At 39.3% G+C, this 15,737-nt stretch overlaps 2 protein-coding genes across 3 annotated transcripts; one reads left to right on the top strand and one right to left on the bottom strand.

Annotated features, from left to right (window-relative positions):
- Positions 1-283: 283 nt before the first annotated feature.
- On the top strand, positions 284-8,744 carry LOC122769550 (interleukin-6 receptor subunit beta). 2 transcript variants are annotated; one of them, XM_044026148.1, is made up of 15 exons: positions 284-420; positions 773-877; positions 2,473-2,587; positions 2,718-2,854; positions 2,963-3,093; positions 3,465-3,618; positions 3,791-3,870; positions 4,215-4,416; positions 5,270-5,464; positions 5,842-5,940; positions 6,327-6,467; positions 6,546-6,683; positions 7,091-7,175; positions 7,311-7,398; positions 7,541-8,744. In XM_044026148.1, the coding sequence occupies exons 1-15, from the start codon at positions 324-326 to the stop codon at positions 8,108-8,110; spliced, it is 2,337 nt and encodes a 778-aa protein (XP_043882083.1). In that variant the 5' UTR covers positions 284-323; the 3' UTR covers positions 8,111-8,744. The 2 variants fall into 2 exon arrangements, with proteins under 2 accessions (XP_043882083.1, XP_043882084.1); XM_044026149.1 differs by lacking the exon at positions 773-877.
- Positions 8,745-9,617: 873 nt separating this feature from the next.
- Positions 9,618-15,369, bottom strand: nudt12 (nudix (nucleoside diphosphate linked moiety X)-type motif 12). Its single transcript, XM_044025269.1, is given in 9 exon segments — positions 9,618-9,932; positions 10,713-10,912; positions 11,027-11,140; positions 11,537-11,704; positions 11,867-12,146; positions 12,795-13,060; positions 13,063-13,094; positions 13,818-14,051; positions 15,239-15,369. Coding segments are annotated over 8 exon segments (1,374 nt in total). The 5' UTR covers positions 14,021-14,051; positions 15,239-15,369; the 3' UTR covers positions 9,618-9,821.
- Between the last annotated feature and the right edge of the window lie 368 nt (positions 15,370-15,737).

The raw sequence follows: 15,737 nt of genomic DNA, 5'->3' as shown, positions 1-15,737 counted from the left end.
TGAGGAACATTTGAGTTTTTGGAAACTTCCTGTCATATTTCATCATTGTGTGTGTGTGTGTTTTTATGAGCAGTTTGTTGGACCATGGCTTTAATTGGAATCTCCATAGGTTGCCATGGAGACAATTCATTAATTGTATCTTCAAAACCTAAACTAAGCATCTCACTAAACTAATGTTAATGTACTGATTGTGTAAATTCTTGATTTATATTTAGGGCTGAGCTAATTTATTTAAACAGGAAGAGAGACGGTGAAAATTTCTGATGAAAATACACACACACTGATGCAACTTCCTCACATCACCTCTGGACTCACTTCTGGGCATGTCATGTTCTCAGCTCAAAATGCATGTCGTTACCTGGCTGATGATGCTGCTCCTGCTGTTGATGATGATGAACCTCAGCGGTGTGTTTCCTTATGGTAAGTTGCCTTCTTATGTTTCAGCTATTATTAAAATATTAGACTTGAAGAGTTAAAACTCTGATATTGATGTGTTATTGGTTTGCTATTGATCTTTTCGAACTCACTAATGGAGGGTGAAACCAGGTCTGGAGATACAAGCTTATTCATCACCTTCTTAATCCTGGAAGACAGGTTATCATTAAAATAATTCACACTCGATCCATTTAGCTTTAGATAATATCTTACATCATTGTGATGCATTTACATACACTAGGTAAATGTTAGTGTTGTTAGAAAAACAATATAATTTTTGCAGACACACTCAAGAGTTTACAGTCTGTTCATCTCAGTTTTGTGTGTGTGTTTTCAGAGGTGATGGTGAAAAGCGCGGACTTGACAAATTGCAAAGATGATGAGACAGTGTGTGTCTCCGACGTCAGAGACTGTGGTCGTCCACCATCAGCATCTGTACAAAGTAGCTATCACGAACAATAATTTCATTTAAAAGTCGGTTGAATTACTATGTACTGTATAACCATTTGATGTTGCACTCACTCATTTTAAGCCCCAAAGTCTCAACAATGTCTCTCACCTTCACTGATGTTTTAAAGTACCAGCATCACTATATTAAAGAGAAGCTCTACAACTTGATTACGATTAAAAGTCAAAGAAAAGGTTAAGATTCTATTTGAGGCCATAGAGTTAAAGCTGTAGTGTGCAACTCTTAAAGAGGCCATAGCATGGTCCTATCTCACTTATATGTAAGATATGGAGGTGTACTTACAAACATGATGTTGTTTTTATGGTCAAAAACGTCCTAGTCGCTACAAACGAGCCAATGTAAATGTCTCATCACTGACTCTCTCGTCAGCTGCGCTGTTTCAGACCAAAACCACACCCACAGAACACGGACTGTCTTGTGATTGGCCAGTTACCTGGAAGTGACATAATTGGCTAGCAATGATCAAAACATTGAGTAATCCCGTAATCCCTTATTTATTTGATCCGGAGTCTGAGCCAGAGTCAGAAGACATTGTGACAAGTGAAAGACTGCTGCAGGACACATGTAGCTTGGATAACGTTTTGGTTACCGAGATGATAAACACACATGCAAATGAAACACGAGTGTAGCGTGTAGCTTAGCCTGTAGCCGGCTATTGCTAATGCTAAACGACATAACAAGCACACAAAGACAGTTATATACGTATTGTTGGCACTGCTCCTTCCTTTAGGTGAAGTTTGGTGCTGTGTCCTGCTTTATATTGCTACTTTCAACCATAGAAGAAGAAGAACTACTCTTGTTGTAGCTGCTGAGCGTATCGTTTGTACGGAGCTCAGCAGCTACAACAAGAGTAGTTCTTCTTCTTCTACGGTTGAAAGTATGTCACCGGATGTGCCCGGACTCTTGTGCCCGGACGAGGAGGTGCTGCTGTTTAGAGGAGATGTGAAATTCACCAGTGACGTAATTAGTCAACGGAGGTGCCGTTCCGCTTCGTAGAGCTCAGGAAAACAATTGAGGTGATGCTGTATCTATTGCTCACTCATTTTTAAATATGGCAACTTTGATTCTTGTGTCTGACGTCACAACTCTTCCAGTGATGACGCTCTCTGACCAATCAGTGGCCGACTGTTCACGTCACATTATAGTGTCAGCTGAGCTCACTTGGAACCTGACCAGAGCAGGCAAAAAGCACCAGGTACCAGGTGCTATCGCTAATGGAAAAGCAAAAAAACACGAGTCGAGTTGAGCTAAGTCGTGGTAAAACTGTAAAATGGAAAAGCACCATAAATCCATTAGCTCCACATGAGCTTTTCTGTGTTTCTCAGTGTAGTGTTGTTTAGATCGTGCTGCACTGCACCCAGGAAGTAATGATTTTATATTAAGACAACAGCAGCACTACACCAGTAAAGGTTGAAGTATGAGTGACAACAGAAAAGACAAAGGCTAAATAACATCAACAACACATAATGTAAAACAGCTGAAGATATGCAGTGCAGCTTTAAACAGACAAAACTATGACAGCATTTGTCCCTGTTGTGCTTAAACTGGGACTTCCTGTTGTTTTGCAGCACAGACTCTGAACATGTCATGTTACTACCAGATATCACAGAGCTCCATGACATGTGAGCTGAGTTTGGACTCATACGCTTTTACTGAGCCAGACATTTCACTCATCTTCAACAGGTAAACAACAGTCACACACATCTATATTTAAGTTATTATCTGCCTATGCATTCACATCAAAATATACTGCATTTTATCAATCCTGTAAATTATACTTGTGTTCTACATTTTCTCTCTTTTTATTACCCAGTAAGTATAAAGTCATCTACTGTCCCGGCCTCTTCTTCCCAGTAGCCGTCCTTAACATCACAGCTCGGGTCAGAGAGCGCTACATGAAGGGCACTGATATCAGATCCCAGCCTCATACTGTGTCTCTTTATGATGCCGGTTAGTGACACAGAAGTGTGACAGTTTGACTTGTGATCGCTTCCCACCTCCCAGTGATGACAGCCAAGCCTCTCCTTCTTTCCTTATCTCCTTGTCTTGTGTTCTTAGTCAAACCCTCTCAGCCTGTCTTGTCTGTCCTCAACTCCACTGACGACTCTGTTGTTGTGTTTTGGAGAAGCGCCGATTACAGCAGCTGCCGACTTCGCTACCGAGTCAACAGCAGCCACGTTTGGTCTAAGGTTAGTATCAACCTTGTTATTGTTGACTCTGGAGACTAAACTGATGACGTACTGACAAATAGTCACAGCTGACTGAGCTGTGCATGCAGCCTGAGACAGGAAGGCATTCTATTCATGAAAACATGGATGTGGAACACAAGGAAAAGCTGGGTAACACTTTGCAATATGGTAATGGTTGTGTATTGTATTACTGCAGTAATATCTTTGTAATAACTGTGTGCTGTGATGTAAAATTGCTGATTTTCTCTATGGACTTTGGTGCAGGAGGGAGCACTTTACAAAGCAACACAGAACTTCCATCATTTCATGCAGCTTCAGCACGGCAACAAACTGCATCTCACAGCTGTCGATTGGTGTTATTTTTGCTCTAGCCTCCAGACTTTGTTCCTGTATGTCAGGATCAGAAGTTGGTTTACACCATCAAAGACCTCCTGCCGTTCACCATCTACACAGCTGCTGTAGCGTGTAGGGGAGGTACCTGGAGCGACTGGAGCCGTGACATCAACGTGAGAACACTGGAGAGAGGTAATTGTTTACATCACACACGAGCTGTAAGACCGTATAGGTTTTAAATTTAAAGATCAAGTGTACTGCAACCAGCATTTTTGAACAACCATGATGCAATCAACCACATATTGCTAATGTTTACAATCATTCTTACATAAAACTTGAGACTGTTTTGCTTCTTCTCCACCAGTGCCCTCCACTTCTCCTCAGGTGTGTTACAGAGTAGAGAAAACACACTCTGGATCTGTTCTCCTTCATCTCATGTGGAAGGTAAAACAATTATGAATCAAATAATTATTGAATGTATAAATTGGCATTTGAATAAATGTGTGAAAACAAGAGAAAACTGTGGCCTAAGTCTGTGACAATGATGTCACTATACATTCCAGTTTCCAGTTTCCTCCCACAGTCCAAAAACATGCAGATTTGGGGATTAGGCAAAATTGGACACTCTAAATTGACCATAGTGGATGTTTGCTTGTCTCTGTGTGGGCCTGCGATGGACTAGCGACCTGTCCTGGGTGTACCCCGCCTTTCGCCCTATGTCAGCCCCCCGCGATCCTCATGTGGAGGATAAAGCAGATCTGAAGCAAACATCCTTTCTCTCTCTGCAGGATCTTAACTTCTACGAGGCTGGTGGTCGTGTCCTGGGTTACCAGGTGACCTACGAGCCAATGAAAAAGATACTTAACGTCACAGAGGTGATGGCACTCCTGGTGGTGGAGGAGGGTGACTGCACTGTTACTGTTAAAGCTTTCAATGCGGCAGGTTATGGACCAGTGGCACATCTCAGCGTTAACACACAAAGACAGAAGTGTGAGTGGCTCAATGGCTATTTCTGGTCTACACGTGCATTTATAATGCCTCCATAAGGTGTAATTAACAGCTACCTGACAACTAAAGGTTAGTGGATCATTAGCAAAGGGCAGTTGGGATTACCAAAGTGCACAATCCTGACCCAATCAAAGCCACTGGATATAAACCAAATGCTTTTTCGATTCCATAGGTTTATCCTGCAGCCTTTACATCTCAAGCTAAAGGTGAAGCAGTCCTGTCTCAAAATAATATTACAAAAAACTAATTTCATTTGCCTCACAAAATACAGCATTAGATACTGTTGCCACCATTTGATTTAAATGAATGATACTTAATATTTAGATTTTTAAGTAATTTATTAACAGATTAGAAACGTTTAATTCGTTTCTAATCTGTTATTAATAATTTAACGTTATTAATAATTTAATAACGTTAAATTTCTGGATCCCTTTCCAGAAACTGGTACTTTACATGTATGTTGTTCATTTTGAAGAGACTTCGCTCTCAATGATCTACTGGTACACAGACACATGCACACAACCATAACTATTTTGATTTGTTAGTCTCGTGTCTGTACATTTTAACATGACTATCAGATTCAAAGTGTTATCTGGCTAAGCAGCATCACATGTGTGGAGAGAAGGAAGTAATAGAGTGGTTTAGATAAAACCTATTGCAACACTCAGATGTTCTGCTTTTTTGCTTAAACATCAGCAGCTGCCTGACACTCTCATCATACTGTTTATCTGAAGAATATACAGTTTGTTGTACAATGTTAACGCCAACTTTCTGCATTCTGTGAGTGTTGATGGAGAATGTGTTGATGCAGAGTCTTTGTCTTTCTTCACTGCAGCTCTTCCTTCTGTCACAAAGTTGTGGATTTCACGTTTTTTACCAGTGGACAAAGGTCTTCTGCTGCAGTGGAAGTTCCCATCTACCCCATCCATCACTAATGTTATTGTTCTGTGGCACTCTGAGCTGCATCCATCCACCAGACACGCACACTGGGCCACAGTGGATGCCTACAACACCTCCCTTGTCCTTCACGGTATTAAGGGTCATTTTTTTCCACTGATTAACAAGTTAAGTGACATTCACATTTTTACAACACCAGTAGAAAAAGTATTGAAAACACATGGATGAGCCACACTGTGGGTCACATGTTCCTTCATGGACACAAATATCCTACGGCACAGCAAGTGTGGATGAAGCCGCTACAGACGATAGTCATGATCAAATTCACCATTGATATGAAAAACACAACATTACTTACCTTAATATAAATAATAAAAATACATGTGTGCACGATGTGTTTTACATACTTCAAAGCAAGTCTTCAGAGGAGGCTGGATTTCTACTTTACTTTGGTAAAGTGTGTTCTCCGTGTAGCGTGTGCAGTGCAAACTAACTGTGGTGTGTTTGCAGATTTAGACCCTGAGGAGTCCTACCTGATCAGTGTGTTCACTGTCCACCAGCAGCAGTGTGGAGCGCCTCAGTCTCTGCCTGCAAGTCTGCAGCAGGGAGGTACACACACACACTCTCAGAGGAGACAATGATGTTCTTTGAATGTATTAGTGTGAGGTTATAGCACATAGTCAGAGATGACTGCCACACATGACACATGCAGGCAGACACCAGGAAAAACATTGAGTCGACCTCAATCTGAGCCTCATTTCTGTTTGCTTGGTTTGTGAGACAGGTCCTGCCATCCTAGGCATGTACGGCACAAATGTAAACTGTGACTAATTTAAAAAAAACAAAATAAACTGCATTGAGAGACATCTTTCCAAACAATATTTGTAGTTTAGTTGAAGTAAACCTTTCATTTGCACGTTTTATTAGCAGATTTCCAGGAAATAGATGTTGACATGACATCTGTGTGATGGAGATATGTCCTCATGTTTTCTCAGCTCTGATGGAGGCAGACAGACTGAAGGTTGCTGCTGTCACCAAAACATCTGTGACAATTAAGTGGGCGTGGCAGAGGAAGTACAGACCAAACCAAGTGAGCAGATACAGAGTGATGCTGACAAAAACCTCACACGGACAAAGTTGGTCAACAACAAAACTCTAAACAATGTTTATTCTGTCTGGATGGTGTTCACAATTAACTGTGTCCGTAAATGCAGAGAAGACTCGAGTTGTGTCTCTCTGGCCAGAGGAGCAGCAGCACACTTTTACCAACCTGTCACCTGACACAGAGTATTCTCTTCATCTATTGGCTGATAATGATTCCACGAACATTGTCTCTGTCAGGACAGAGTTTGGTGAGTAAAAAATATCTCAGTATGAGCCAATAAATACATCTAGTTTGTAATTTGAAGATATTATCTGTGACATAAATTTAGGTTCCAATATTTAATATGAGAGTTAGTGCAATTCATTCCAATTGATTTTAGCCAATTCAGAAAAATCTGAACTAATAAAATCTATCCCAGCTCAAGTCTCCAGCAATATTAATATTAATGCTGGTCTACTGCTGCCTCGTTTGGTAAGATCATGTCACTGAGGCACATGTAAGTCACAAAATAACACTTGAAGTGAGTGGTTTATAAAGTGACACCAACTTTAGATTGTAGTCACAAACTCTGTGTTCCCATCAGCACGTTCTCTTTATGTACGATTGCAGTGTGTTGGATTTTGTGAGAACTGACGACAAATGTATTTCCTTCAGACAACGTCGCAGTGGTGGTCACAGCTGCAACTCTGCTGCTGCTCGTTATCACTGTGTTAATCCTCTGCATCCTCTCCAGGACTGTGTAAGTACACACACACACACACACACACACTACATTATGTCATATGACCCAACAACCCCTGAGAGAAGGAGATGTCGACAAAATTCTTCTTTACTCCATATGTCAAATCACACTTAATATATCTTTACTCTGCAGGTGCAAGTCATACTTCTTCCCCGTAATCTCCAGCCCTCGAGGCAGCACATCAGGACAGTGGCTGATGGACCCAAACAAACACCAACAAGTACTGTATATTTTGTTTGTTTTACAGTTTTAATACCTAGTACTTAATATTCTTATACAGGTAGTTTACCTCTATCTTTACTTAGCAACACTTCCACAAACAATTTCCTGATTAACATCTAATCATTTCTTTCTTTGGGCAGATTTCTTCAGAGAGAAACATTCTGGATATAAAACACTTTCAGGTGACAGAGCAAAGTGTCTTTGTGGTCGGACCAAACTTGGACCAAACTCTTTCATCAGAACTACAAGAAGATGGTCTTCTGCAGCCACTTGGACACCTCTTCAACAAACTGGAATCTGACTATGTAAGTGAAAGACAGCTGAACACAGCAGAGAAACTCCAGTCTTATCCTCCCAACCGTGTGGTGAATCGCCTCCTCACATCTGAGGAGAGAGAGGTCAGCATTTCTCTGCTGCATCAGACACATGAAGATAACAAGTGGCTCTCTCAAGTCAACCCCCAGTCGTCACATCAGACCACTGCACCGTGTGTTGTTCATGAGCTTCTGCCTGACACTGATAGTCCCCATGTTTATCAGATCACCTGTGTAGCAGAGTATTTAGTAAACTCGTCATTTCCGGAGAACCCTGACCCTAAAAGAGAGAGCACACAGGCAAAGTCTAATTATATGATCTGTGAAGCGGACTATATCACTAACAGCTGGTTTTCTCCTGAAACTGGAGTAGAAGGAGATGGTATCGCATGCTAGGCCAAAGGCTTATTTAGAAAATAAGACCCAACAACATTTCTTACACAGCAGGAAGTGAAAACGCTGGATGGAGGAAATACTGTAGATACAAATGTTTGTCCTGTGTGTGAAGGAGTTATCTGATAATATAGTGTTTATTGTCTCTGCTTATGATACTCACATGTGTATGAGTACAGAAAACCCACACATATATGCTTTGGCTTGTGCTAGTGTGAGCATGAACTGTGTCTAATAGGTTAAATCAAGTAACCTGCATCGTTAAAAACCTCCTTACTCAGTTTCTGTCAAGTAAATGTTTTGTCTCTAATGTTTGAGAAAAATTTGTCTTGAATTTTGGAATTCTGGGAATTTACAAACAAAACTTTTGAATTGGCAAAAAATAAATGATTGTTTTTGCTTTCAAATCCATTCTGTTTTTGGTGCACATTAAAAACACAAGTTTCTGCCATGCCCTCCTACTTCACCTTATTTATTTATATGAGTGACATGATACGGATGTTGATAAAATCTCAAGGCTGATAACACATTTTGTGTTACGTGTGATCTATTCTTTGTCTTTGCATATTTACTTGGTGTGTACGTAATCTCCCTGCATTGCTGTGAACACGCATTAAACTTTAGTTCCTTTGTCAAAGTTTGTTTGGTATCTTTTTAGGATAAAAACATAAACAACTGTGTTACTGTAATGCTCATAATGTTTGATGTTTGCATGATTATCATGACATATTCTTTTCATTTTTAAGCTGCATCATTTAACAGGCTAATGTTTAAGATTCATCATATTCCCATCTTTACAATGCAATGTCTGTCATGTTAGGACAGTATTTTCTAATTAGCAGTAAACATGCATTTATGATAATATTGTCAATATGTTTCAGTGAACAAAGAGAATAACAAATAGCAACTTATCTTCCACTTCATTTCAGTTTATTTTAAATAAGTAATTCAATCATTTGCTATTTTCTGTGACCTTATAGTGATATTGTTATAACTGACCTTATATCTGACCTTTATTCGTAGACCTACTCATTTAATGAAAGAAAATGAAAAATGATCCTCCATTCAACTGAATCAACTTCATGACACCACCCACTGAGATCAGATCAGTTATTAGTTCAACTCAAATATTTTATTGACTTCTGCAGACACATTTTAACCTTAGAGGGTAATTCAATCATTTGCCATTTTTTTGTGACCTTGACATTAAGAGATTTAGCATTTTTATGAAGGAAAATCAACTTTGTTTTCATCTTAGGATCAATCTGTCTTCTTTAACTCTAAACTAGGTTACGTTTAATACCTGTACAAACTATCATTGTTAATTAAACTGCATTTACAGTCATATGCACATATTATATTAGAAAAACAATAATGGTCACTTGTATCAATGTGACTGACTTAAATATTGTCAGTGGCTCAGTGGTTAAGACCGGTACCCTGTGTGCGAAAGACATCATGGTCGCATTGTTCGCAAGTTCGATTCCACCCCTGGCTGATTGTGCTCAATTCCATGGTAAGTCGCTTTGGATAAAAGTGTCTGCTCAATGACATGTAATGTTCAGATTTCTACTTCATTGTTTTCCTGGATCATAAAATATGTGTGATAGGACACTGCTGTTTGAAAATTCTTCTGTAGCTTTCTGTATTTTTGTCCATGTCCATTCGTTCTTTCTGGCCTTTGAACTCTTAAAATCTGGAGGTCCACTTTAGCTTAGAGGTTAGAGTTCATGCCAATCCAGTGTTTGATGAGCTGGTGGGCGATGGTCTGTCTCGGGGGAGCTGTGAATGCTGGAGACTCTCCTCTGAACAAAGAGTCGATCACCTAAACAAACACAAAACACAGTTCAACAAAAGAAACTGTGAGAAATACTTTCAAATACAGAGTCTTGGAAGAATCTGAACCTGAAATCAGGAAAACCATCATTACCACATGACATTGAAAAGTAGTTGTAGAGGTAAGTGTGATGTGTTCAATCGTTTAAAAGGATGATATTAAAACTAATATTGCAAAGGTTCCTCACTTCTGTATTAAAGCAACATACTGTTGTAAATAGTACTGTATCGTACAATGATATTGTTATAACTGACCTTAAAATGTATAGATTTATACATCCTTTATTCGTAGACCTATTCATTTAATGAAAGGAAATGAAAAATGATCCTTCATTCAACTGAATCAACTTCATGACACCACCCACTGAGATTAGATCGGTTATTAGTTAAACTCAAATGTCTTATTGACTTGTCATCAATAGCTTTCCAACCTATTATCATTTGGATTTGATTCTGGCCCTTGGTAGACCCCTAATTAATATTAATATAGTCGATATTTACACCAAAGCAGACACATTTTAACCTTAGAGGGCACTTAGATCACAGATCTATTTTAAACTGTATTATTTTAAGTGTGGTTTACTGAAGTTAAATTGAAAAATAATAAAATGAATTCATTCAATCATCTCACTTGTTTAAGTTATTTAATATATTTAAAAAAAAAAAAAACACTCGATTGGGGCCAAGCAGCCGCTTAGTTCGCTTATGCCTCGGGCTGGCCCTGATTTTAAGATTCCTATTATTACTGATCTTCTTGAATCGATCTTACCTGTTGCCTTGTGAACCAACGAGCCTCCTCTATCTCATTTTCATCTACTCTGATGTCAGTGGATATGGCCAAAGCCAGGCAGCCAATCATGAGGTTGGAGGGCATCGGCCAAGGTTGACAGGAGACGTACTGTACCGGTCCGATCTTCACACCACTCTCCTCCTCCACCTCCCTCCTCACTGCGTCCTCGATCGTCTCCCCTTCAAGAACATGAGGTGGTGTCAACATGAGGAGGTCTGTGTGTGTGTGACTCACTTCTGTATGTTAAGTAGGTTGTGGGGAGATCGTGCCATGCTCGTGTGCTTGCTTATTACCAGGCTCTATGAATCCAGCCAGACAGGAGAACATGCCAGAAGGGAAGACCTTCTTCCTTCCTAATAAACACTGGTTTCCATCAGGGTGGATCACCAGCATGATGACCACTGGGTCTGAAAACACACAGAAAGACTGTAATTGCACAATGAACACACTTTATTCACTATACATCCACTAGTCTGACTAATGTTATCTTCTGAAGTTGACCAACACCTAATCATTTCTAATACATGTACCGTACGGATGAAAACATGAATTCATTTGATTTACTTTTAGTTAAGGGTTACCAATTGTTGTCCCAGTTAATTCATAAACTGTCAATTTAAGTTAAATACAACAAGTTTACAGTCAAAACATACAAATTCCTCTCTGAGAAGCTTTCAGTCAATTGAAAATTCAAACACATGCTTTCATCTCAACTCATATTGTGCAGACTCCTACACCACAGTATTAATCCCTCCACAGAACGACCAGAGATGTTTGCGTGTTATGTGGGTGGAGCTTCATACCAACTCGTGGATAACAGGTGTTGTGAACCCCCCGCAGGCTCCTGCAGTCTAAGTTCAGACAACTCCTCTTGTATCCTCCCTCCTCCAGCTTGGTGCTGCTGCCACATGTGGGACAGAAACTGTAGCGGCTGTGCCAACCCAACACTGATCGAGCCTGAGCCACCACTCCTGCACGACAAAGTTAGCCAACTTTAAAATACTTCAAATCAAATATGGCAGCTGTATATAATCATTTGTTTTCCGACTGATATACATAACAGAAACACGATACAGAGCAGCTATGCATCATTTGTGTAAATGACACCAGATAAACAACAACAACTGTCTCACCAGCTTCTTCCTCAGTGAGTTTCAGGAGGTCTCGGTTGGGCATTTTTGGGAAGGAGCAGTTCTTCTGTTTGCAGCGTTTAAGAAGTTCAGCTTCATCTTCATCTGTGCAGATGGCAAACCAAGCTGCAGGATCCTGAACACCCCCTTTTGTCTGAGAGGAGGAAAAGGAGGAAGAACAATTCTTCCTTTTCTCTACTCCTAAAAAGACGAGCACAGTTGCAGGTTTCTGGAGCAGATCTTTGACGACCTCATATTTGAACTGACACAGCTTGGTCTCACCCTGTTGGAGTTGAGATTCAGGGTCAAAAGAGTCAGACGTGTCAATCACATCACTATCTAAACTATCTAAACACATCCTTTGTCATTTGTCGGTCAACCATTTTTTAAGTGCTTTTTTCCATCTACCCTAAAACTCATTTGACACTTTATAAATGACATTTCCTCATCAATCACACATACAAGCCTGACTCTAAATATAGATGATATTCTACTGTGAGTGATGTTTGGTTTATGCAACCTATGAACAAAGACTGACGCATGTAATGAAATAAACTTCAAAGGTATGACGAGCTGAGATGGCAATACAGAGACATTATGGATCCATGTTTTTTGTTTGGTTTTCTAAGCCAAACACCCCAAGACTATACAGACAACACTTGTTCAGATGGGGGATGCAGGACTCATCATGTTCCACAAGAGCTCAGTCGGCCATGTTTTAGGAAATCTTGACCAGAAGGCTGGGAGGAAAATCTCTGGAGCAACTTTTGCTGACATTTGTGTTTTCATACAGAACCTTAGAGACAATTTTAAGGAACTCTCTATATGTAATTCAAGTGTGAAAGCAGCTAAAGGTTTTTGTCCCAGCACATCATCTAGTTGTAAATATATATAAACTAAGAAATGATAACGTTTGTTACCAGACACATACCCCATCATTGCCGTCCTGTGGGCTGCTGACCATGGGGCTGAGATTGGAGAACAGCAGGTAGATGGTGTCTGGGTGGCTCTGTTTGGCGTCCAGCCACACCTTGTCGGTCCTCTTTGCGCTCATCCGGTCCAACGTTTCTCTGCTAAAGTAGTTTTCCTGCTGGTCAAAGTCGGAGCCTTGCAGTAGTCGCTGGCAACTGACATCTGTCTGGCTGAGCAAGTTGGAGATGTGTTTGTGGCCCCAGAACTTAGCAATATCAGAGGCCGCTGTGACGAACTGTTGACCAAAAACCTATCACAGCTTAAGGATGGAGAACAGAAAAAGAAGTTAGGGATTTCAATCTATTTAAGATTTTAAAAAATGATGTCTGGTGCTCTTAATTATTTCCCTTTACCTTGTTTCATGTTTTATACTTTGTCCATTTAAAGTGCATATTTTCCATATTAAAGCTGATCCATATAAACCACTATCTGCGAGATGCATGGAACTGCATTCAACTTTCTAATCAGAGCTTTCTTTAACTTCCTAATATAGCCCCTTTGAGCTAGATTTAGCCTTTTAAGTGTCCATCTTTAACATATTTATTTTGTTTCAGCCTTTTTTTCCAGGTTCTTTTTTAGCTTAGAAGTTTTAGTCATCTTTCATTTTATTTTAGTCCACAACCTTAGTAATCATTTAGGTTTTGTTTTTAACATCTTTGTTTGGATTACTTTGTTGGATATTTCTTATTTCACACGGAAATACAATCAATATGACAATCAATAAAACATTCTTAAACAAGGCAATCACAGATAGCAGACTTCACCCCATTCACGCAACAAGACTCCGGCGCCCTCTGTTGGTCATGTTGGCAAGTGCAGCACGTGCAGAAGAACACACACTCACACACAAACAGAGCCACCAAAAACAATACTTCACTGCCACTTTGTGGGGTGAACTAATTATTACACTGTCTTGAGTCACGCTCATATATTGATTTTCATATTTTGTATCTGAATCATGATTTTGTGATCTTGCATTTACCCATGTGACAGCAGCTTCTCCACCAAATGAAAGTGTCCATTGCGAGCAGCCAGCATCAGTGGTGTCCAGCCCCTGTATCCTTTGTGATTGATGAATGAGGGGACTTGGGACAACAGTGTGGACACCATGGTCAGATCTCCTCTGGCTGCTGCGTCCAAAAACTTCTCCACCATCTCCTCCTGCATACTCAGCTCATGACTCATGACTCTGCCTGTCAGGTCAACCAGGATGAACCTTGTGTAAATCAGACAGAGGATGAGGTAGGGAAGTAAGTATTTTAGCCCACGGAATAATCCATTTTAAATGAAACGTGTAGAGCACATTCAATCATTTTAATCTCAAAAACAAAGAAATTTAATGGTGATGTTCATTTCTCATTATTTTCACCAATGTCACAGCCTTTAATTTATTTATAATGATATTTAACATACATAGGGAGCATTTTATGCTTAAAGTATTTAATATTTTAGGTACATTTTTCTTTTTATAGTTGCATACATTCACCAAAATATAATTGCAACTTTTATGTGAAATTTAAATTTTTTTTTACTGTGTGGTATTAGTAAACACCATTCAGTGCATATCATTTGTAGAGTTTATATTTACAGTGCATGCATTTTACCTGTGATTTATGTTGTTTACAGTGTAGCGCAAACTCAAGACAATTACATTATCAAAGCATATCTTTGAAGTGTAATTGGAGTATTGCTTCACTATTGTAGAAGTAATTTACTGTTAACCGAACAACTCTCAGTGCATTATAAGTATATTTTACAATGCAGTGTCAGTACTTAGTGTCAGTATAATTTTGACATCTTGTTTTTTTACAGTATAGTACAACATAACAGTTCAAGCTTTACATTCTTTCAATCGAATGCTCTGAAAAAAAGAACGCTCTTAAAACTATTAAAATATGTACTGCTTTCAATGTGTTTATGAGTTCTGAAGATAATATGTATACATATACTATGCTTTTTTCTTTTCTTTTCTTCTATTTCTAGCTCTCCTGTCTCTTTGTTTTCACGTTGTTGTTAACTGAAAGTATTGTAAACCATTTCGTATACTAATAATACTTTTTATTTTTAAGTATCTGCTCACTTCCTCCTCCCGCTAACCGTCTCCTCATTGGTGGAAACAGCTGTTAATCAGAGTGGGGCTCTACCCACAGACTCCGTGTGAGGAAAATAATGTTTTTTAATGTTTGTGTGATGAAAATAATGAAGTCGTGCTACGTTCAGGAGTCTACACAGTTGTTAGTGTGTGACAGTGTGTAGTTTAACGGTGTGTAGTTGAAACACAACGGTGAAACAGTGTTAAACAGTCACAGCTGAGAGTGACCAAAGAGGATCTGAGAGCCGACTACCTGCCTCTAGCAGTACAACAATAACAACAATAACAACAACAACAACAACGACACTTACTGGTTTGCTCCTATATTCGTAAATTAAGTACCAATGAAGCTGCTTGTTCAGGTTTTAGTGTCGCTAACTACGTCCCAGTTTCCGCTGTTCGTGTTTCTCTGTGCTGTACTGACGAGCTGCGTTCAAGAGCAACTCCGTGTTACCTTCAGGTACACATTACATTATCGTATTTAATGTTCGTGATTATGTCACACGATCACTTTATAATTAGTTGTAGCTACACACATTTTAATCAAATAATAATAATAATAATAATATTAACTTTTTTTAAAAACTTAAAATGAATGAATGAAACTAAGGGAAAACAAGAAACACAAATGCAACTGTAAACGAATGATTAACTAAATAAATGCGGAACTACTTCATTTATCTACGAAATAAAAAAGAATAGCCTTAGTGATAGGTAGGCTATTGTGCATTTCTACATTTAATGGTTGAATTTTTTTACAATGCCACAACAAGGGATGAAAATTTGACACGAAAAATCATCAATACAGTA

The sequence above is a fragment of the Solea senegalensis genome, linkage group LG5 (assembly GCF_019176455.1).
Source record: "Solea senegalensis isolate Sse05_10M linkage group LG5, IFAPA_SoseM_1, whole genome shotgun sequence".
Lineage (NCBI taxonomy): Eukaryota > Metazoa > Chordata > Actinopteri > Pleuronectiformes > Soleidae > Solea > Solea senegalensis.
The sequence above is the reverse complement of the archived record's forward strand: the minus strand, read 5'-3'. Positions and strand labels throughout refer to the sequence as shown.